We start from the raw sequence: 24,887 nt of genomic DNA, 5'->3' as shown, positions 1-24,887 counted from the left end.
CAACAACTCTATTGCCATTTCTCCAACGCTAAGAAACCTAGGCTTTGTCATTAAGAAATGCAAAAATATTATTATATATGTCAATTAAACACTTAAATAAAATGAAAAAAATTGATTTAATAATAAATAAAGAAATAAATTAATTAATTACAACATGTATGATATGTGGCAAGGTGAAATTGAATCGAAGGGTGTTAAGCATAGCAGAGCGCAGGAAGAAGAAGATGAAGAAGAAGAGAGTGGGAGGGACGAGGGTTTCACGTATTGGCCTTCAATCACGGGATTCCACGTGGAGCCTTCCCATTCGTGGACCCCACGCTGACGCTGACGTGGTGGAGGGGTGTGCGCGAAAACTCAAACTCGAGAGATAGACTTGATTATATATTAGCAATAGAAGAAAGAAGAAGAGAGAGAAACGTGATTTGTTGATGCAACGCGGTGCGAGTGGCCGTCCGAAAGATTTCCAAAATTTTCATTTTTTAAATTTTTTTATTTTAATATTTCTGTTTTGAAGAAACTTAGTAACTGGCATTTATTTTTCTTTCTCTTCCCGAACAACACTACTCATATTTTGTTCATCTTTCGTTACCTCCCCCTGCTTTCTAGGGCTGCGAACAACCCAAACATTTTCCGAAAAGTTAGAAAAAATAGATTGATCGAAGCGAGTTAAAAAAAAGTAAAAAAAAAAAAGATTAGGAAAAGGATAGGAGGAGAAGAACTGAATTCAGAAATCGGAAAGCAGAACCTGGGAATCGCAATCTGGTAGATCTTGCTGCCATTTTTGATCGGCACGGAGGGGGCGCATTTGCTGCTGCTGGAATCGCAGATTGTTTGGTTTGGGTGATTGGTTTGAATGGTGTTTTGTTTTTTCCCTTTTCGGAGGGAAATAGGTAGTTGGTGGATCTGGTGAATGGTCATCGGATGATAGAGGTGTTTATATGTTTCGAGGATCGAAAGGGAAAACGATGAAATGGGTAACATTGCTTAAGGACTTCAAAGAGAAGGTTGGCCTCACTCAATCGCCATCCTCTGCTGCTCTTTCTGCTTCTCCTCCCTCCTCTTCTTCTTCCCGCGACAACAATGTCTTTTCAGCTTCGCAATCCTTTTCTTCGTCCCCTTCCAGGTCCTTATATTTATACCTTTTTTTTTTAATTTTCTCTTTTGGGTTTATGCTGCTCTTAGTTATATGGTGAAGTTTGAAGAATGAAAAATTGTTGTTAGAGTGGGATGATTTGAGTGTTGCATTGGCTTTGATTTGCTCGTGAACAGAGATTAAACGATACAATAGAAGGTAGAGAGAGGTGCTTGTAGTTTGTGTCTTTTCAACTGTGGAAGGATGGAATAGATTATGGTTAACGCGTAGCTTAGAGTTAGGTGCAGTTGTAAGATCCTATTACTTTCTGTTTGCTGCTATTTTTTTTTTGAAGTGCTGTTTGTGTGAGTTGTCGATGCTAAGTTGTAAGGAGCTAAGGATTGTCCTGAGGTCAGTTTTCGGTATATGAAAGGGACAGTGCTGGGCAGGGAAAAGCTTGGTTCTTGAAGTATGGTGCTCAAAATTGTGTGTTTTCCGTATCTTATCAATTTCCTTGTAGAATTTGCAGTGGATTTACATGTGATAGTTGTATTTTTTGTTGCACATTGATTGCCGTTTTTTATGATAAGTTTTAACTTGTCCGCATGGTTACTAAATCTATTTCCCTTTGTGGGAGTCTGCAACTAGCTCCATTTTGTTGACTTTTTTTCACTGCTAACGTTCCAGTTTTGTACTGGTGCATGTGGTTTATTTGTTAGTTATTGGAGCTTAACTGCTTGATAGGTCATTTCAGCATCATGGGTACCTTAATTACGAAATGGGAGTTTGAATTTTTGGGTGTGTTTGCTTTTATGCTTATTTAGTTATTTGTGGCTGCCAAAACATTCATGTTTATTGATTGCAAGACTGAAGACTAGCTAATTGTTTAAAATGATGAAAACATGTCAGTTCTTAGTTTCACACATCCATTGAGCATGTTAGTTGATGCATGATTTTGTTGCCACATTGCAGCATTGACATATTTCAGCACATTTCCTGCATTAGATTATATCATGGTTCTGTGAATTAGTGCATTAATTGTACTGTATATTAAAATACTTTTATTTAACGCACCAAATTTCAAATTCTAATGTTTCATGATTGGTTAGAAATGATTTTCATGGACTGTTTTTTATTATGACACACTCTCATTAAGATGTTAGATGATATTTTGACCTTTTATATCTTTAAATCAGGGACAAACATGAACTGGAATTGGACTTCAAGAGATTCTGGGAAGAGTTTCGATCTTCCAGCTCTGAGAAGGTTTTTGTCAATGCTTATTTTATTTTGACAGTCTCATGCAAATTTGACATGTTGTAGTTGATGATGATAAGGCAGGAGTTGATTATGCTTTCTCATTTCCTTGCAGGAAAAAGAAGCGGCCTTGAATTTGAGCATAGATGCCTTTTGTAGATTAGTGAAGCAGCATGCTAATGTAGCTCAGTTAGTTACAATGTAATGAAACACTTTTTCCTTAGCTTTATTGCACTGCTACCCATAACTCAATCTCTATGAGCATCATCGTTTTGATTAGGTGGTAGTAGGAAATGTTTTGTCCTCAAGTAATAGAGTTATTGGATTTGTAGAATGATGAGCCTAAACCTACTTTGCATTGTCAGTTGGAAGTTGCAACATTCTTTTGCATGTATTTGCTTTGGTTATTTATGGTGCAGTAGCGCTACTCATGTGCTTAGCTATTTATTATGTTCTAGTGCTTTGGAATGAAGTCATTGATGAGGGCGAAAACAGTGATATCTAAGTTTTTTGTAACTTAAGTGGGCTTAAAGTGGAAGTGTTCTTGGTGATCAAGTGAAATTTAAATATCTAGTGGATGCACCTTGTGGTTCAGACGATTACAAGATATTTTAAAACTATTGATGTTGTTTTTCGGTTGAAGGTGAAAATTTGTCTCATTCTGTTGCAAACCAGCAAATTAGGAATGAGAAAGAAAAGAAAGATTTTGTATATTGTAGGGTTAAAAGAAAAATGAATAGAAGGGCAATCTCTCCTCTAAGGGTTTCCCCTTCACAAAGAGCTAATGCTCTATTTACAAATGATACAAACGAGCATTAATCCTTTCTCCTTACATCCTCCTATTTATTTAATTCATTAGCCCCTTAACTAACTGATCAATATCCTAACTGTTTTAACAAAGTGCCCTTTCCCACAGTCTTAACAACTTCTGCCATGAATATGTGTCTAGATACCATTGTTATTAAATGACCTTGGGAGTTGGTTTATATCTTACCATTTTCATTCTGAAGATTTTGAAAAATATAGATTGCATCTTCTTAGAAATGTTAAAATGTATTATTCATCTTGATGATTGGAGTTTATTAACTGGCTTTTGTAATGTTGATGGTAAACAGGTTAGTTGAAACCCATATATTCTCATTTGTTGTGGGAAGAGCATTTGTGACAGATATAGAGAAGTTAAAAATCAGCAGTAAAACAAGATCTTTGAGTGCTGTTCAAGTTTTAAAGTTTTTCTCAGAAGTCACAAAGGTTTCTCTTAGTCATTTCTGCATACCTTTTTTTTTCATCCTTTTCTATTTGCTTTTTAAATTTACAGAGATTCCTTTCCATGCAGGATGGAATCAGTCCAGGGGCAAATTTATTAACTTCAGTGGAAATCCTTGTCTCTGGGGTATGCTTCTGGGAAAGTTTTTTTGGCAAGTCAGTTTTTATTAGGAGATATAGAATACATGTTAATTTATTTACAGGAAAATATGCAACTGCGTTTTTGTTTGCTTGGATGGAAATATTTGTGTAATTAATACAGATGATTGTGTTAGGTTTGTTGCTTAGTGGGGTAATCTGGTGGTTGGTGTTACTGGGACCCGTTGTGTTTGTGTAACCGTATATTCCTAGATTTTCTTGAGCTTTAAGCAGAAGTTTTTATGTATATACTTTTTTTGTAGCCCATTGACAAGCAATCTCTACTTGACTCTGGAATATTTTGCTGTCTCATTCAAGCTCTGAATGCCCTTCTCGATCCTGATGCAACCATTCAAAGGTCAAATAGTGCTATCGATCATGAAGAAAACCTCATATTACAAAATGATTATGATGGTGAAGTTGGGAAAAACCGCCGGCTTGAGGTTCTGTTCTCTGCATGATCTACTTGCCTTGAATATGCATTTTTATTTTTAACACATGATTGTAGGGCAAACCATTTATTTTTAAAGAGTTCACCCTATTTAGTCTAGTTGTGGTTTTGTAAACTCTATATTTCCTTAGCCTGAAAGCATAAACTATAAAAAATAACTTGGTTATGAGTAACTAGTTGGGATATTGTAAAATCACTTTTGTGCATTTTCTTAGTTTGCATTTTAAACTATTTTGCTTATGCAGGTGGAAGGAAGTGTAGTGCATATCATGAAAGCTCTAGCAAGCCATCCATCAGCGGCACAGAGTTTGATAGAGGATGATTCACTTCAGCTGCTTTTTCAAATGGTTGCCAAGGGATCTCTGATTGTTTTCTCTCGCTATAAGGAAGGACTTGTTCCATTGCACAGCATACAACTTCACCGACATGCTATGCAGGTAAACTGTGGCACATTTGTCTGCGGTCAAGTTAGTATTGGAATTGATGTAAATATTGCATATGATGAATAGTTTGAACTGATAATGTTATTCTGATGGTTGAATATTGAATACTTATGTTTTTGCAATTCTAGATACTTAGTCTTCTTTTGGTAAATGACTATGGAAGCACGGCTAAGTACATCCGCAAGCATCATTTGGTATGTCATCTATCTTTGAAAACTAAACACTTTTATTGTCAAAGAAGTTGCCTCAGAACTGATATTATATTTCTTTTTTATATATTATTACCATGCAGTTTTTGTTCATTTTTATCACTTTGATGGCATATGTCAATGTTCAACAACATCTGTGGGGTAGTTTGCAATGATACATCATTATGTTATGTTTCCAAGAGTAGAAGCTTAAATTATTTATTATTACTATTGTTGTTGTTGTTGTTGTTATTTTGCTTTTAGTAATTGATGAAGGGGTGGGTTGGTGTTAGTTTTAAGATTTATTGTGACAAAAGGATCTCCTTTTGGTCTCTTGCAATCTCATGTAAAATGAGGAGCAAACTGGTCTGTTGCAAAACTGGTCTTGCTATCAGATGTTCTACTCTTTACAAAACATTATATCACATGATGCTTTGTACTAATTACATAATTGCAAAATATGTTGTGGGTTTGAGAAAAATGTGTTTTGTAGTAGAAATTCAGATTTGTTATCAATTGCAAAAAAATCTGTAAGGTCATGTCAGGCTCTTCCTTGCAAAGCTTAAGGGACGGACGAGGAAAAAAAATTATAGACATGAGGCAGGGGTGCTAATAATTTAGAACGGGGGGAGAAACTAGGAACAAATTTAAGTAGTTGGATTTATAGTAACAGTCAATACTGTTCTTGAATAGTTGATTTGGTTTCTTGATCAGTTTGATTATTCATAGAAAATGACAAGGGCATCAGTCTACTTACATTGACTTAGTTCTGCATTTGCTGTGAAATATGTAACTGACCAGTTTAGAACTTGTAGAAACAAAATATGGTTCTGAAAGTGTCATATAGTTCATGAAATTGTTGTGATTGAACTGATAGTTCTGGTGTGCTCAAGTCACATCTAAGTAAAATAAATAAACTTCTTAAAAAATCATGTCTTATTGTTTTAAATTTGAAAGTTTGTGTCCCCTGACTCTGTTGGATGATGCCTTAACTCACTTATAATTATGAAGTTAGTGCATGTGGCTTTGGTGCAGTTACATTTTTGTAGAATATTGCACTAATGTTGATCCATATTGTTCGTAGGATTCATTATATGTTTTTGAAATTAATCCTGTGATTATTTGTCCTCCATGCAGATAAAAGTTCTTTTATTGGCTGTGAAAGATTTTGACCCTGATTGTGGAGATGCTGCATATGCAGTAGGCATTGTTGATTTGTTACTCAAGTGTGTAGAGTTGTCATATAGATCTGGTAATTTTTAATTTTATCAGAAGAGCAGTGGATAATGTTCATATACGCATAACAATATCATTGGCTAAAATGTGGTTAAATATACTTTTCTATAGTTAACTTTTAAAGGAAATGTTGTGTATTTCTGATTTGTTATATTGGTTCTGCAGAGGCTGCTAATGTCAGACTTCGAGAGGATATACATAATGCCCATGGATATCAATTCCTAGTTCAATTTGCTCTAACTCTGTCCAACATGACAAAGAATCAGGGATTTCAATCTGCTCATTCAGATACATTTGATGAGCAAAATATTGCTTTAGATGGATCCCAAAATAGTAGAGAACAAAATTTCAATGAACAAGAACAGTCTTCCAGTCAATATCTTTCGCCCACATTGTCTAGGTTGTTAGATGTCCTTGTTAGTCTAGCTCAAACCGGACCAAATGAGTCTCCACGTGCTAATGTAGGCAAGAGTTCTAAATCTACTCAGAACAGGGGTGGTGGTCACAGCAAAAGTCGTACCTTATCTTCTGATTGGCTTGGTGATGAACTTTGGGAGAAGGAAAATGATAAAATTAAAGACCTTGAAGCAGTCCAGATGTTACAGGACATTCTCCTCAAAGCTAATACCTGGAAGTTGCAGGCTGAAGTATTAAATAGACTTTTTAAATTATTTTCAGGCCACATAGAGAACTATAGCTTGTGTCAGCAATTACGAACTGTTCCACTTTTAATACTAAATATGGCCGGTTTTCCTTCTCATTTGCAAGAGATAATCTTGAAAATTCTGGAGTATGCTGTGACTGTAGTAAATTGTGTTCCCGAGCAAGAGCTACTTTCACTTTGCTGTTTGTTGCAGCAACCAATAACCTCAGAGCTGAAGCAGACAATTCTTTCTTTCTTTGTAAAACTCTTATCTTTTGACCAACAATACAAGAAAGTTTTGCGAGAAGTTGGTGTTTTGGAAGTTATGTTAGATGATCTGAAGCAACACAAGATTTTGGCTCCTGATCAACAGACTGTTAACTCACATCAGCTGGAGAGGAAAAATAGCTCAAACAATTTCAAGAAACATATGGACAATAAGGATGGCATTATTACCTCACCCAAGCTTATGGAATCTGGTTCTGGCAAGTTTCCTATTTTTGATGTAGAGGGTACAATTGCTATTGCCTGGGACTGCATGGTGTCTTTATTGAAGAAAGCAGAGGCTAATCAAGCTTCATTCCGCTCATCTGGTGGTGTGACTGTGATATTACCTTTTCTGGTGTCTGATGTACATCGTTCAGGGGTCCTTAGGATATTGTCATGTCTTATAATTGAAGATACCTCTCAGGTTTGTTCATGTTCTCTAAAATAAATTCTATTCTCTAAATTTGGAGTGGATTTGTGCAGTTACTGGCTCATAATAAGTGTTGTTAATCACAATACAGTAATTCTTGAATGTGTGCGGATGCATCTGCGTACAAAATTACTTAGGTGTTGTTTCACTTTAAATCATCATGATGACTCTGATTGTAACTTTTGCCAGGCTCATCCTGATGAATTAGGCACGTTGATTGAAATTTTGAAAAGTGGAATGGTTACCAGTGCCTTAGGATCCCAATACCGGCTTTCCCTTGATGCAAAGTGTGACACTATGGGAGCACTATGGCGGATCCTGGGAGTTAATAATTCTGCTCAGAAGGTTTTTGGTGATGCCACTGGTTTTTCCCTTTTACTCACAACTCTACATGGGTTCCAAAGCGATGGAGGGGACACAGATCCATCTTCATTGAATGTTTACATTAAGGTGTTTACGTATTTGTTGCGTGTTGTAACTGCTGGAGTATCTGACAATGCTGTTAATAGAATGAAGTTGCACACAACTATATCATCACAAACTTTCTTTGATCTTCTTAGTGAGTCTGGCTTATTGTGCGTGGAACATGAAAAACAAGTCATCCAGTTGATGTTGGAACTCGCCCTAGAAATTGTTATTCCTCCTTTCTTAGCATCAGAGGGTTTAACAAAATCAAATGCAATTGAGAATGAGTCGTCTCATAATCTTTTATTGACTCCATCAGGCCCAATTAATCCTGAGAAAGAGCGGGTATACAATGCTAGTGCTGTTAGAGTTCTGATTCGTTCATTATTGCTGCTTACTCCTATGGTGCAGTTAAAACTCTTAGACCTGATTGAAAATTTGGCCCATGCTGGTCCCTTCAATCAGGAAAGCCTCACGTCTTCAGGTGTGTACTATATTGTTTGTTGTTATTTGTTATTCTTTAATGCTCACTTGATATTTTGGTTATATTTTAGGCTGTGTGGAACTTTTGCTGGACACAGTCCAACCTTTTCTTTCGGGTTCGTCTTCTTTGCTCACTTATGCATTGAAAATTGTGGAAGTCCTTGGTTCTTACAGGTACGGAGAGTATGCTTACTGCCGTTGTGCTAAAATTATGGCATTTTAATCTACTACTGTACTTATATTTGAATAAAAACATGTTTCTTTTGATTAGGCTATCTGCATCTGAACTTCGTATGCTCATTAGATATGTTCTGCAAATGAGGATGAAAAATTCAGGTCATTTTATTGTTGAAATGATGGAAAAGTTAATTCTGATGGAAGACATGGCCTCAGAAAATATTTCCCTGGCACCATTTGTGGAGATGGATATGAGCAAGATTGGGCACGCTGCCATTCATGTTTCCTTGGGTGAAAGATCATGGCCTCCAGCTGCTGGATATTCATTTGTTTGTTGGTTCCAGTTTCGTAATTTTTTAAAATCACAATCAAAAGACACTGACATTTCAAAATCTGCCTCTTCCAAGAAGCGCTCTGGTTCAAGTGGATTGCATGAGCGACATATCTTAAGAATTTTTTCTGTTGGTGCTACTAACAATGATACTGCAACCTATGCAGAATTATATCTCCAGGAGGATGGTGTTCTTACCCTTGCAACCAGCAACTCTTCTTTCTTATCATTTTCTGGTTTGGAACTTGAAGAGGGAAGGTGGCATCACCTTGCAGTCATTCACAGCAAACCAAATGCTCTTGCTGGGCTGTTTCAAGCTAGTTTTGCATATGTTTATCTGAATGGAAAGTTAAGACACACTGGGAAATTAGGATATTCACCATCTCCACCTGGTAAACAATTGCAGGTCACTATTGGGACATCAGTTGGAAATGCTAGAGTCAGTGACTTGACATGGAAACTGCGCTCTTGCTATCTTTTTGAGGAAGTGCTTACCCCAGGATGTATTTGTTTTATGTACATACTTGGTAGAGGATACAGGGGACTATTCCAGGACACAGATCTTCTACAATTTGTACCTAATCAGGCCTGTGGTGGTGGTAGTATGGCCATATTAGATTCTTTAGATACTGATTTGACTTTGGCTGCTAATGGTCAGAGACTGGATTCTACAAGCAAGCAGGGAGACTTAAAAGCAGATGGGAGTGGAATTGTCTGGGATTTGGAGAGACTTGGAAACCTTTCTTTACAGCTTTCTGGAAAGAAACTCATTTTTGCATTTGATGGAACTACCACGGAATTCATTCGATCATCGGGTAGCTTTTCAATGCTTAATCTGGTAGATCCCATGTCTGCTGCTGCCTCTCCAATTGGAGGTGTGTAAATAAATTTAGAAAAGTTAGAAATTATGTTTCTTTCTCTTGTTTGATTTCTTTCTTCAATCTCAGTTTTATTTTAATTTTGGGGATTGCAGGTATTCCACGTTTTGGACGTCTCGGTGGAGATAGTTATATCTGTAAGCAAGGTGTGATTGGAGAGACAATCTGCCCTATTGGTGGGATGGAACTTGTTCTTGCTCTTGTTGAAGCAGCAGAAACTAGGGATATGCTGCATATGGCACTAACTCTCCTTGCATGTGCACTTCATCAAAATCCTCAGAATCTTAAGGACATGCAAACTTATAGGGGCTACCATCTACTTGCCCTTTTTCTGCGTCGTAAAATGTCATTGTTTGACATGCAATCTCTTGAGATCTTCTTTCAAATTGCTGCATGTGAAGCTTCTTTTTCTGAACCAAAAAAGTTGGAGACTATTCAGACTACTCTGTCTCCTTCTTCATCTCTGCTGGAAACTGGTCTTGAGGATAATTTTTTGTCAAAGTTTCCGGATGAGAATTCTTCAGTTGGATCTCCTGGGGACATGGATGATTTTTCTGCACAAAAAGATTCATTCAGTCACATTTCAGAGCTTGAAAATACTGATGTTGCTGCTGAAACTTCAAATTGCATTGTCTTGTCAAATGCAGACATGGTTGAACATGTTTTATTAGATTGGACATTGTGGGTAACTGCCTCAGTTTCAATCCAAATTGCATTACTTGGATTTCTTGAAAATTTAGTGTCCATGCATTGGTACAGAAATCACAATCTTACAATTTTGCGGCGAATTAACCTTGTTCAACATTTACTAGTGACATTGCAAAGGGGTGATGTTGAAGTTCCCGTCCTTGAAAAATTGGTTGTACTGCTTGGGGTCATTTTGGAGGATGGCTTTCTATCTTCTGAGCTTGAAAATGTGGTTAAATTTGTGATAATGACATTTGATCCCCCAGGGTTGGTTTCACAGCGTCCAATAATGAGAGAATCAATGGGTAAACATGTAATTGTCAGAAATATGTTACTAGAGATGTTTATTGATCTACAAGTCACTATTAGATCAGAAGAGTTGCTTGAGCTGTGGCATAAACTTGTTTCCTCTAAGTTAATTACGTATTTTCTTGATGAAGCAGTTCATCCCACTAGTATGAGATGGGTCATGACTCTACTTGGTGTGTGTCTTACTTCCTCTCCAACATTTGCAATTAAATTTCGCACAGGTGGAGGTTATCAAGGTTTAGTTCGGGTGCTTCCCAGTTTCTATGATTCCCCAGACATCTACTATATTTTATTTTGTTTGATATTTGGCAAACCAGTTTACCCAAGGTTACCAGAGGTCCGAATGCTGGACTTTCATGCCCTTATGCCAAATGATGGAAGTTTAACAGAACTGAAGTTTATAGAGTTGTTGGATTCTGTAATTGCCATGGCAAAAACAACTTTTGATAGAGTAAGCATGCAAGCAATGCTTGCCCACCAAACTGGTAATCTTTCCCAGGTTGGTGCAAGCCTTGTGGCTGAACTTGTAGAGGGAAATTCAGACATGGCTGGTGAGCTTCAGGGGGAAGCTCTGATGCACAAGACATATGCTGCTCGCCTTATGGGTGGAGAGGCATCAGCCCCTGCTGCTGCAACTGCCGTTCTAAGATTTATGGTTGATCTGGCTAAAATGTGTCCCCCCTTTACTGCTGTTTGTAGACGTGCAGAATTTCTTGAAAGCTGCATAGATCTGTATTTTTCTTGTGTGAGGTTTGTTATGAGATGACCTCTATATCCTTTATTTTTATAGAATTTATTTGTATTCTCTAATTCTTTTGTTTCCTCTTTAATCATATGTTGACTACTTAACCTGATGATCATCTTAATTGAATTAAGTCCTTGTTGTTGAACTAAACCTTTTTGCTTTTGCAGGGCTGCACATGCTGTTAAAATGGCCAAAGAACTGTCGGCAGTGACAGAAGAGAAAACATTAAATGACGGTGATGATACATGCAGTTCCCAAAATACATTTTCTAGTTTGCCTCTGGATCAGGACCAGTCTATGAAAACCTCCATCAGTCTTGGAAGTTTTCCTCAAGGACTGGTAAGTTCAAGTTCTGATGATATGACTGCACCACCAAACTCTATGGCTGGTGAGAAATCACCGAATAATATTACTGTCTCTGAGCTGGAGTCAAATAAATCTGTCCGTGAAGACATACAAACTGTTCAGAGCTTGGATGCTGACAATGCTGATCAAGGTTCTGTTGCTTCCAGTGCCCACGAATTCAGCTTTCACAGCATGAAGGGAAATTTGGACATACTCCAACCACCAGATTCCCAGAGTTCGGTCTCCTTTGCTGCGCTGGATTCTCCCGTATTATCGGAAAAGTCCAGTTCAAAAGTTCCCCATACACCTTCTTCAGCACCAGTTGTTGCATTGACATCTTGGCTGGGAAGTGGAAGCCATAATGAAGCTAAGTCTCCCTTGACTGCCACTCCTTCTTTTGACTCTGCCATGTCTGCTACGGAGTTTGATTTATCTCCAAATCAAAAGTCTAGTTCTCAAGGGACATCTGTGAATGCTCACTTTGTTATTACCTCAAGGCTGCTTTTGGACACAGATGATTCTGGATATGGCGGTGGTCCATGTTCTGCTGGAGCTACTGCTGTGTTGGATTTCATAGCAGAAGTGCTTTCTGATTTTGTGACGGAACAGATCAAAGCATCGCAGCTCATAGAGAGCATCCTGGAAAGTGTTCATTTACATGTTGATGGTGAGTCTGTGTTAGTTTTCCAAGGTCTATGCCTTAGTAGGTTTATAAACTTCCTTGAAAGGCGACTGTTACGTGATGATGAAGAAGATGAGAAAAAATTGGATAAGATTCGCTGGTCCTCAAATTTGGATGCTTTGTGCTCAATGATTGTGGACCGGGTATACATGGGTGCTTTCCCTCAGCCTTCAGCGGTACTGAAAACTCTTGAGTTCTTATTATCAATGCTGCAATTGGCAAACAAAGATGGTAGAATTGAAGAAGCTGCTCCTAGTGGAAAGAGGCTCTTATCAATATCAAGAGGAAGTAAGCAATTAGAGGCTTATATCCATTCAATTCTTAAGAACACTAATCGAATGATATTATATTGCTTTCTCCCATCATTCTTAGTCAATATAGGGGAAGATGATCTTCTTCTGCGGTTGGGTTTGCTTAATGAACCAAAAAAGAGATTGTTCTCTACTTCCTCTCAAGATGAATCAGGAATTGACATTAGTACAGTCTTACAATTATTGGATGCTCATAGAAGAATTATATTCTGTCCCAGCAACACTGATACAGATCTTAATTGCTGTTTATGTGTGAATCTGATATCTCTTCTTCGTGATAAAAGACAAATTGTACAAAATATTTCCATTGATGTGTTCAAGTATCTTCTGGTACATAGGAGAGCCGCGTTAGAAGACTTGCTTGTTTCTAGACCTAATCAAGGGCAGCAACTTGATGTTCTCCATGGTGGTTTTGATAAATTATTGACTAGAAGTTTATCTGAGTTTTTTGAGTGGTATCAAAATATTGAACAGGTTGTAAATAAGGTATTAGAGCAGTGTGCTGGAATTATGTGGGTGCAGTATATTGCAGGATCAGCAAAGTTTCCAGGAGTGAGAATCAAAGGCATGGAAGGACGTCGTAAGAAAGAAATGGCAAGGAAGTCTCGAGAAGCTGCAAAATTGGATTTAAGGCACTGGGAGCAGGTAAATGAGAGAAGATATGCACTGGATTTAGTTCGTGATGCAATGTCCACTGAGTTGAGAGTTGTTAGGCAAGATAAGTATGGATGGATTCTACATGCAGAGAGTGAGTGGCAGTGCCATCTACAGCAACTTGTGCATGAACGTGGTATTTTCCCATTAAGTAAATCCTTTTTCACAGAAGAGCCAGAATGGCAGCTTTGTCCCATTGAAGGTCCATATCGAATGAGGAAAAAACTTGAATGCTGCAAACTGAAAATTGATACCATACAGAATATTCTTGAGGGACAGTTTGAGTTAGAGAAAGCAGAATTTTCTAGAGGAAAAATTGAAAATGGTCCTGATGCATCAGACTCAAAACCTTATTTTCAACTTCTGACTGATGATAGCAAGCAGAATGGTTCTGACAGTGAGCAGTTTGATGAGCCTTTCTTTGATAAGTTAGATAGTGTCAAAGATGGTGTTTATGGTAAGAATGAGTGGAATGATGACAAAGCAAGCAGCATAAATGAAGCAAGCCTCCATTCTGCACTTGAGCATGGTGCTAAATCTAGTGCAATATCTGTCCCAATTGAAGGAAGCACACACGGAAGATCTGAGATGGGTTCTCCAAGGCAATCCTCTTCAATGAGAATTGATGATGTTAAGATTGTCGATGATAAATCTGATAAAGAACTGCACGACAATGGTGAATACTTGATCAGACCTTTTTTGGAACCTTTTGAGAAAATCCGATTTAAATACAACTGTGAACGGGTTATGGGTCTTGACAAACATGATGGCATTTTCCTGATAGGTGAATTCTGTTTGTATGTGATTGAAAACTTTTATATTGATGATTCTGGTTGCTTTTGTGAGAAGGAATATGAAGATGAGCTCTCAGTTATTGATCAGGCTTTGGGTGTCAAGAAAGATGTTACTGGCAGTGCGGATTTTCAATCCAAATCAACTTCGTCATGGAACACACCAGTTAAATCATTGGTTGGGGGAAGAGCATGGGCGTATAGTGGTGGTGCATGGGGTAAGGAGAAAGTACATACCGGTGGAAACTTACCTCATCCTTGGCGCATGTGGAAGTTTGACAGTGTTCATGAGATTTTGAAACGTGATTACCAACTTCGTCCTGTTGCTATTGAAATATTTAGCATGGATGGTTGTAATGATCTCTTGGTTTTCCACAAAAAAGAGAGAGAAGAAGTTTTTAAAAATCTAGTTGCCTTAAATCTTCCTCGGAATAGCATGTAAGAATTATGTCCTTGTCTTTAATAATCTGCTTGGTACGGGATCTTTTATATGTTTTTCATAACGTATTAGCAAATTGCAAGTAGCGTATCTTTGGAAATTATTACTAGTTTTTTTATCGTAGCATTTATGCTATGATATTGATGAGTTTGTAGTATAAAAAAAACCAAGGATTTAAAATATGCCATCATTCTGGTGCTTTTCTTTTAAGTTGTCTAATACTCTTTGTCCATAATTATAAGACATTGTTTTGAAATTTGCTGAATCCCCTTTTTATAAGACTCTTCTAGAATTGTCCATTGCATTATTTTTTTTTTGACCAAAATACCCTTGATTATTTTAGTTAATAAATAATAAATGCTATGAATTGTTTCTTTCTCAAAGATTTGAGAATTGAAAATTTCAGTTTTAAAACATAAAACTCCACTACTATTACTATCTACCTACATAGATTAATTTTTTAAGGGTAGTTTGCAAAAATATCATAATGAAAGATAAATTTATTGTTATTAAATTAGCCAACTTTATTAAGAAGTGTGGAGTAGTTATCAATGCCTTATATCTAGAGACGGAAGGAGTATTGAACCATATATTGTAGCTTTGCTTTTGTTTTCTAATTTGGTCCTCATAGTACATTTTTAGGTGTGTGGATGCATGTCTTAACCTGTTTCATATATTTTTTAATGTAATTTGAATGCTTGTATATCAGGTTGGACACAACTATTTCAGGATCATCAAAACAAGAAAGCAGCGAGGGTGGCCGTCTTTTCAAGATAATGGCAAAATCATTTTCTAAAAGGTGGCAAAATGGTGAAATTAGTAATTTTCAGTACCTCATGCATCTAAACACCTTGGCGGGACGTGGATATAGTGATCTTACCCAATATCCAGTTTTTCCATGGGTACTTGCAGATTATGAGAGTGAAAATCTTGATTTGTCCAATCCGAAAACATTTCGCAGGCTTGATAAACCAATGGGTTGCCAGACACCCGAAGGTGAAGATGAGTTTAGAAAAAGGTTGGTCTCTTTTAGTGATCTATGATTTTGTCGTATGTGCAAATTTTCTTTGATTATGTATGTTGTGTTGTAGTCATCCATTGCCTGAGGATTTTTGCTAAATATTTTATGGGATTTCAAGAGCACGCGGAAAAAGAACTAGAAATATAGGGCTTACTCTAGAACTATAATACCAGGAAGGATATGCAAGACATTATTTGTTTTTGCAAGAAATTTGTTTATAGTTGATAGACTTACCCCTAAAGTAAGATATTATAATAATAATTAAATTGTACAAAGATAATTGTGACCGTGGAACATGATCACAGAGATCAGTTTTTTCTCCTTCTGACGCCCATTAGCTTCATCACTGTTTTTTTAGATACGAGAGCTGGGATGATCCGGAGGTCCCAAAATTTCACTATGGATCTCATTATTCTAGTGCTGGAATTGTCCTATTCTATCTTCTCCGCTTGCCACCATTTAGTACAGAGAATCAAAAACTTCAGGGTGGTCAGTTTGACCATGCTGATCGCCTTTTCAATAGCATAAGGGACACTTGGCTAAGTGCTGCTGGGAAGGGAAACACATCTGATGTGAAGGAATTGATTCCAGAATTTTTCTACATGCCTGAGTTCTTGGAGAATCGGTTCAATCTTGACTTGGGAGAGAAGCAGTCTGGCGAGAAGGTTTAGTATTATGAATATATACTTTGCTATTTCTAAATTCTCCAAGAATAAAAAATGCAAGTGAACTGACTAGTAAATTTAATTATTATGGTGTTTTTTCAGGTTGGGGATGTTATCCTTCCTCCATGGGCCAAAGGTAGCACTCGAGAATTCATCAGTAAGCATAGGGAAGCTCTTGAATCGGATTATGTCTCAGAAAATTTGCATCACTGGATGGACCTCATTTTTGGATATAAGCAAAGAGGGAAGGTGGGTGTCGTGTCTTGTTTTGCCGTATATCCTCTATGACTAATGTTTGTTCTTGTAATTTTTAAATTGTGTTATTACATTGTTAAAGGCTTAGTTCTACAATCTAATGTCAGTTTCTTTAATCGTTCACATGTATTAAAGTTTAAGAGAAGTTTCTCTGTTCGGTGAAAAATGAATTCATTGCTCAAGTGTTTCTGAGTTACAATAGGTTTATATATTACTAAGAATATAATCAACAGCTTGTAAAAGCTGTTATCAAACTCAAACTCTAGGTTAGTTAGAGAAGTCAGCTGTGAAAGACCTTCTAAACTATCTGACTACTACCGTACAAGAAAAGTAATAAATGACAGTATCATCTGAGTAGTTTTAGGGCATGCCCATTATGGACTCCCGAAAGATGTCTTATATTTTGTTTCGTTATGAAATGTATGGGAAAACAATGCTTTTATTTCTAGCACTTCACTACTTTCTGTATAATTCCAAGTCCTATTTGCCTCTATTAGATGGAGTTACCTTAATTACCGGCATTTAATTTGTGCAATATTATGCATTTACACTTGATTTGATAGCAAGGATTTTATTGTGATCACCAATGTTTTTATTACTTTTTAATAGATTACTATCCTTCTCCAAAACTTTTGGAAATTTCATTATGTGCCTTTTGACGTAGATTTACAATGGTTAAACTGAGACCTGACATCTCTTGATGATTGGGTCAATAAAAATGTTCTCAATAAATGTGCTATAGAGACATAATATAATTTGTTTTTACTATGGCAGGCTGCCGAGGAAGCAGTTAATGTGTTCTATCATTATACATATGAAGGAAGTGTGGACATAGACTCTGTTACAGATCCCGCCATGAAAGCATCCATTTTAGCCCAAATTAACCATTTTGGGCAGACCCCTAAACAATTGTTCCTCAAGCCCCATGTGAAAAGACGTACTGACAGAAAACTTCTTCCCCATCCCCTTAAATATTCCGGTCATCTTGGTGCACATGAGATTCGCAAAAGCTCTTCCCCTATCACACAAATCGTCACTCTTCATGATAAAATTCTTATAGCTGGAACCAATAATGTACTTAAACCAAGAACATATACCAAATATGTTGCTTGGGGTTTTCCTGATCGTAGCTTGAGATTTATGAGCTATGAACAAGATAAGCTTCTTTCAACACATGAAAATTTACATGGAGGTAATCAAATTCAGTGTGTTAGTGCTAGTCATGATGGTCAAATTCTGGTTACTGGTGCTGATGACGGACTGGTTAACGTATGGAGAGTGAGCAAGTTTGGGTCCCGTTCACTTCGACGCTTGAAGTTGGAGAAGGCACTTTGTGGTCACACAGCCAAAATTACATGCCTCCAAGTTAGCCAGCCTTACATGCTTATTGTGAGCGGATCAGATGATTGCACAGTTATTATATGGGATCTAAGCTCCATGTCATTTGTACGGCAGCTCCCAGAATTTCCAGCACCAATTTCAGCAATCTTTGTGAATGACTTGACTGGAGAGATTGTCACAGCAGCTGGTATTCTTCTGGCTGTTTGGAGTATAAATGGGGATTGCCTGGCACTGATAAAAACTTCACAACTGCCATCTGATTCTATTCTTTCTGTGACAAGCAGTACATTTTCTGATTGGTTGGACACAAAGTGGTATGCTACAGGTCATCAGAGTGGAGCTGTGAAGGTGTGGCAGATGGTTCACTGCTCCAACCCAGATAGCTCCCTTAGCAAATCAGGTTTTGGAGGGGCGGGAGTGTTAAATCTTGGTGGAAAAGAACCGGAATACAAGTTGATTTTGCGCAAAGTACTAAAGTTCCATAAGCATCCTGTTACAGCCCTCCATCTCACGACTGACCTAAAACAGTTATTGAGCGGGGATTCAGGTGGTCATTTGCTTTCCTGGACGTTGCCTGAAGACAGTCTACGAGGTTCATTAAATCGGGGGTGAAACTGGTAAATGGTGGTTCGTTCTGCCGACTTCAGCTTTTGGCCAGCCTTTAATTGTTGAATCCTAACGTTGGCTTCTTAGTGGATCTCAATTGTGGAAAGATGGATTCGTGTTCATAATTTGAGAGAATTGCAAAACAATGCTGGCCAGATTGAAAGAGCTAACAAGGTTGTAAAAGGAAAAAGATAAGAACACAGGGTATAGAGAGCTAGAACATAATTCGTGTAAGAGTACAATGTATTCACTTGGTGGGTGATGCATCTGTGAAGAAAGATGGATTGTAGGTGGAAGAGGAGAAAGCAAATGTTGCCCGCGGTCTTGTATTTTGGATGACTGGCGGAGAATATTTTTGATTTTGCCAGAGAGGTCTACGCTTTTTTCTTTTATGTAAATATGTGATTCTAGTGTGTAATTAAGTTGTATAGTAAACGGCTAGTCGAGAAATGAATTGTGATTGCAATTATAGGCCCAATTTGAGGGTGTGATTGTGGGTTGTGTGCAATCCTTTCTCAGGAATTCTTTTTCCATGATATCATCATTGGGGATTTCTTTTATTGAGCCCCTGAAAGAAAACGAGGAAACTAAGGTCATTGCCTTTCATTTGTACATTTTTTTTTTTCTGAATATTCCTCCCATTTAATTATTTGCTTGTTGACTCACTTTTCATAAAATTGGCTCTTGAACAATTTTGTTCTTATGCTTATATATATAAACATTATAAATTAGTGCTTTCACAGGTGACAATACATGCACGAAAGGAACTCTCTTTACTAATGTCAAAAGGATCTTGGAGCTTATGGAAGCTAGAAATACAAATGATTTAAAATGGTTTGAAACAATTGAAGCTGTTATCGATGAATTGATGAAGCACAAAATTGAGGAAAAATAGACTACGTTACAAATGAAAGAGGATGATATTATGAGACTCTTACCTGACCCTCCTGGTAGAAAACAAAAAAAAGGAGATTCATCCCTTGTTGCAATACCACTTGTCTTAGAGTGCTTTGATGTGATCTTAGGATTGGTAAAGCCCAAAACAAGAAAGATAAAAAAAGAACGATAATGTGTTCAACAAATTTTAATTTAGCAGAGAAGGCAAAAGAGAAATTGCACAATCAATTTTATGCCGGTTCACTCTTTCAAAGATACATTCAATTGTCTAACCATACCAGCCAAGTTTGTACTATACAACAATGTTTACAAACACAAGAACACAAATCTTGCACTCTACAAGACGAGTTATTGACACCAATAACACCCTATTACTAAGCTATAACTAGAAACACCATCCAAAAATAACAAAACATCATCAAAGAAACAATACATAGAACAATATCTCCTAATCAATGATTACAACAAGTGATAAACACAATTTCAGGTGAGCGAAGGCTAAGCTTCTTCTTTGACAGTAGTATGATCTTCAAAATCTCATTAAGATTGCTTCAAGAAACTTGTTTGTTCTCAAGTATAACTCTCTCAAAAGTAAGAAGATTTCTGAAAAATTTTGCTCAAAAACTTGTTCTAAAAGAAGTCATAATGAGATAGTTATATAGATTTTAATCTTTCTGTTATAATATATTAAAGTTTCATATTATCTATTAACTTCACGTAATCGTGAAATTAATGGATTGAAATTATGTTTTAACAAATTAAAATAAAATAGTTTAAAACTTTTGAAACCATAGAAAAGGTTAATCATTAAAAAATGGTTTTTATAAATTAAAAAGTTTTTTCAAAAATGACCATGGTTCTAAGTAACCTTAATTTATTAAAATGAACATATAATCGATTAAAATGTTCTATGTCAAACAATTACGAACGTTTTAACATATTAAAAACATCTTTTGAATAAATTAAAATTTCTTGTTACCAAATTAAGATCTAAAACAATTTCAAGTAGCTTTCTAAAGTTATTTATTAAATTAAACTACAAAAGAGAAACTTAACAAAGATATACTCTAAACAAAAATATAAATTTACACTTTCTTAACATCCAGATCTTCGATCTTCAAGGCAAAATGACTGATAGGGTTGAATTCATCAAATCCTTGTATAGCAAAACAACAACCTCAATTTGAGAGATTTTCTTGTCCTAACTAACCACTATATAAATTTTATTAAAATTTATATGTTTATAACTTTGCCATTGACCAACTTACTAAAAAGGGACAATTTCAATTTAGACTCCAAGGTTGTTGCAACATTTGAACAACTAAAAAAATTTATTATTTAGGCTCTTGTGTTAAGTTTACTATATTTTATTTTCCAACCTTTACCTTGGAGATAAATGCTTCATAATAGAATATATAGGGGCAATTTTGAGTTAAAATAAACAACCATGGCCTATTTTTTTCCTAATAAATTGTTATTAAGACTACACAAGCAATCAAAATAAATTAGAAAATTTAAGTTCAAACATAATGTATCTGGTCATCAATTTGTCATCAAAATTGGTCAAAAGAGCTTGAGAAGCTTGGCAAGTCAATAAAACTAGCTAAATAAGGTACCATCTAGAATTTTATCATTTAGTATAAGCCTGGCAAGGAAAAGGTTGATGTTGAACCATGTCCAAAACCTTTTATTTGACATGGTGTTAACCTTATTTTCAAATTGTGCATAGGTTGAGAACCAATGTATTGTAGCTGTTGACTTTAAACTACATTCGTCCTTGAATTATGTTTATCTAAGTCGCATTTTACTCTACATTATTATGGATGTTATAACCTATTGTATTAAAAGTGGAGACTAGTGATTCATAATGATCCTACATTAATCTAACAACTCTTTCATGAGTTCCACAAGTACCATTTGGTCATGTTGGATGTACTAAAATGTTGGCTTAAATTATTGCACAATTTTATGAGCAAGGAATGTATAAGTATGCTAGAGTATTTTCAAAATTGTTTTACTTTGCAATAACCAAGACTACTATTCCTTATACCATCAAGTTTACTTGAGTTGCTATCTATTCTTGACCAAATATGATACTAGGTCAGTAACTATAATTGGTCAAGACCCAACTTTTTTTTAAGAGTGTAGCATAATAAACACCACAATTTAATTATGACTTAATTCATTTGACTTACCTCATGCGACAATTGATTCACTCTACAATACATCTCATACAAAGATAAAGTTTTTACTAGCCAATTTGGTAGCATTTGTTCAAATTGAATGGAACTCCCTAAATCTATCAGTAGTATGCTGACGACGGAATGCAACGTCAATTAAAGGGTCCTCGCGTTGGACTTAGTTGGAAAGGTAGGTGTTCGGCATGTCCCTTGGTTGCAAACTTTTTTAGTAGAGCGGGTTCGGAGATCCCATTCCTCACGATAGTTAATCTAATAGCCAATCTAAAATAAAGAACAAATGTTTTGGATATGTGGCTTGGGTGTTTTACCTTTTAAAATCCAAAAAAGTAGGCAAAATTACTTCCTTTGAAAAAATATTGGTACAATACTTTCTATCACACTAATATTGGTATCCCATATTTCAAGGTGGTGTATAATCAAGATCTTCCCTAGATTTTGACATATGTTTCTCTAAATAAATTAGAATTTAAATCTAATTTAACTTCACAAAATTAGTTTGTTACGGTAAAGTTTGCACCCACATGTATATTATTATTTGGATTAAATATGACTTTAGTCTCTAAACTATAATGGGAAATTGGATTTTGTTTATGTCCCAAACTTTAACATGAATGAATGTATAATTATGGGTTAAATATGGTTTTGGTCCTTCAACTTGTAGTGAAAATTGAAATTAGTCCCTCTTGAAAACTTTGAACTAATTTAGTCTCTTATCTTTAGAAATGCGTGGATTTAGTCCTTTAAATCAATTTTTTTTAATTTATTTGACATTTTAAACGTGTTTCTCAACTAACATTGAAGTGAACATGTGTCAAACAGTGTAAACAAACTACAATAATATAATGAAATGTGTTTGAAACGTCAAATAAACTTAATAAAATTTTGTTAAAAGGACTAAATCCACGCATTTACAAAGTTGAGGAACTAAATTGATTCAAAGTTTCCAAAAGAGCCTAATTCCAATTTTCACTAAAAATTGAATCACCAAAAACAGATTTAACCCTATAATTATCATCACCAAAAGACGTTTAAGGATTTGTCGACTTGATAAACGACGTTGCCACATGTGTATTCATGTGTTGACACATGTGTGTCCACGTCAACACGTGAAGACACAAGTGACAACACTATTTGCAACATCAGCAAATCTTTAACACCGTTTGGTCACAAAGGCTACATTCATTCATTAGATGAAAATGATTTAAAGTTTGAGACAAAGACTAAATCCAATGTATGAAAGTTAAGGCACTAAAAACATATTTAATCTTTTAAAATTAAAATGTATAATATGTTTTGTAATTAATATTAGATAGTTTTGACTTGAGTATTCAATCCATTATATATATATATATATATATATATATATATATATATATATATATATATATATATATATATATATATATATATATATTCTACATATATAATATAAAAATATAAATTGAAAAAAGATATAACCAATAGATTACTACTTGTAAAAACATAAAATAAAGAGAAAAAATGTAAGTATTTAAAATTTTATTTCCTATTAATTTTGTATGTTTCTTAACTTATTTTTTATTTCTTTGATATCTTTATACAATTTAAATGTTTCTATTACATTATAAGTACAGAACATCACTACAATTTTTCATGAACTTTTTCTATAAAAATGCCTATAGATTAAAAAATTAACATTTCTTATATTTTGATAAAGGATAAAAAAAGAAAAATAAATACAATTTGAAAAAAAAAAGTCTACTACTTTTCTATTATAATTTATTTCATTTAATTTTATAATTCTATTTCGAAATTTTACTAGACAAAAAATAAAGATTTTAAAAAATATGGAACTATTACCCTATAAGGTTTTTAAGTCGGTATAGTCATGGTTATGTGATGTGAAAAACAATAATAGGTCTATTATTTCCACGTCTAAATGTCTCCATTTTTTAGACAACCAAATGCAGAAGTCTAGTTGCACTTTAACCAAAGAATAATATTAATATAAAAAGTAATTTTATAACTAACTAAGAAATATATATATATATATATATATATATATATATATAAAAGATTCTCCTTTTTGTGTTCATATTTCAAAATATCAATTTTAACCTTTAAATATAATAATTTATTAAAATTTTAAAAAATGACCATTACTTTTACAAGTTTTTTATAAAATCGGTTATCTTTGCTTCTTCTCTTCTTATTTATTTATCAATGGTTATTCTTTCATCAGTCTGATATATTTCACTTTATTTTTAATAAATATAATTTTAGTTTATATATTAACTTAATAACATTACAATATTATAATATTATGCATATTTAAAAAATGCATACACATATGCGATAGCGCCTGTGTTTACGCTATTAAAAGAAAATTCGATGATAATCAAACCATAATTAAAATCCAGTTATAAAACACACAATACAATACTTTTTCTTTTATGTTTATAAAATAAAAAATTAATATACAAGAGGCTCATGAAATAAATTATTAAACTAATATTTCACTATCAAGTGAGACAAATAAGAATTACCTTCTTCTTTTTTTATTCAAGAATGGAAGAGAAAAAATGATAAATGAGAGCAAAAATAATAGATATTTTTCTCTTCAAAAACAAAAGAAAACAGATGAAAATGGGAGATGAGAATAATTTGTGACAAACTAAAGACACAATTAAAGAAAAAATAAAAAATATCTTGATAAATCTTTTTATTATTTATTATTTATTATGTTTGATTTTGTATTTTATTATTTACTAACATTTAATGTTGTATTTTATAAAAGAAATAAAAATATTTAAGTTAATTATTATTAATTTATAATATTAAAAAAAAATTCAAAATTTTTGGGTGGGGCCATGCCCCCTGGTCTCCACAATGCTCCGCCACTGACGAGGACTACATCCAATCCTTTTTAAAGTTTGAGGATCATATTATATCAAAGTTTGAAATAGGAATAAAATTCCATTTCCCATCATAGTTTATAGAATACACATATATTTAACCCATATTATTATTATTATTATTATTATTATTATTATTAGGGTTAAATATGTTTTTGGTCAAAGTTGTAGTAAAAATTAGATTTAGTCCCTCTCCGAAATTTTGATCCAAGTTAGTTCCTCAACTTCTAGATACGATGGATTTAGTCATTTTAATAACATTTTGTTGAGTTTATTTGAAGTTTCAAACGCATTTCATGATAATATTTGACTTAACTTTGAAGCAAAAATGTGTCAAATGATGTAAACAACTCAAATGTTATCATGAAATGTGTTTGAA

General features: G+C 34.9%; 1 protein-coding gene across 1 annotated transcript; it reads left to right on the top strand.

Moving 5' to 3' along the window:
• The first annotated feature begins 256 nt into the window (after positions 1-256).
• On the top strand, positions 257-19,128 carry SPI (BEACH-DOMAIN HOMOLOG A1). The gene is made up of 19 exons (XM_028079675.2): positions 257-1,123; positions 2,269-2,338; positions 2,445-2,530; positions 3,445-3,580; positions 3,666-3,722; positions 3,997-4,176; positions 4,430-4,621; positions 4,756-4,821; positions 5,953-6,067; positions 6,217-7,385; positions 7,581-8,280; positions 8,351-8,453; positions 8,551-9,662; positions 9,761-11,411; positions 11,574-14,627; positions 15,338-15,646; positions 16,008-16,314; positions 16,417-16,563; positions 17,344-19,128. Exons 1-19 carry the CDS (start codon positions 939-941, stop codon positions 18,520-18,522), a joined length of 10,818 nt encoding a protein of 3,605 aa, XP_027935476.1. The 5' UTR covers positions 257-938; the 3' UTR covers positions 18,523-19,128.
• The last annotated feature ends 5,759 nt before the right edge of the window (positions 19,129-24,887 follow it).

Source organism: Vigna unguiculata, chromosome 7 (assembly GCF_037176805.1).
Source record: "Vigna unguiculata cultivar grain cowpea cultivar isolate G323 ecotype 2 chromosome 7, ASM3717680v1, whole genome shotgun sequence".
NCBI lineage: Eukaryota > Viridiplantae > Streptophyta > Magnoliopsida > Fabales > Fabaceae > Vigna > Vigna unguiculata.
This window is presented reverse-complemented; position numbering and strand designations above follow the sequence as displayed.

Coding starts and splice junctions, on each gene's coding strand:
- SPI (XM_028079675.2), top strand. CDS start 939: ATGTTTCGAGGATCGAAAGGGAAAACGATGAAATGGGTAACATTGCTT. Junction 3,581..3,665: donor TTTTCTCAGAAGTCACAAAG/GTTTCTCTTAGT, acceptor CTTTCCATGCAG/GATGGAATCAGTCCAGGGGC. Junction 8,281..8,350: donor GGAAAGCCTCACGTCTTCAG/GTGTGTACTATA, acceptor GTTATATTTTAG/GCTGTGTGGAACTTTTGCTG.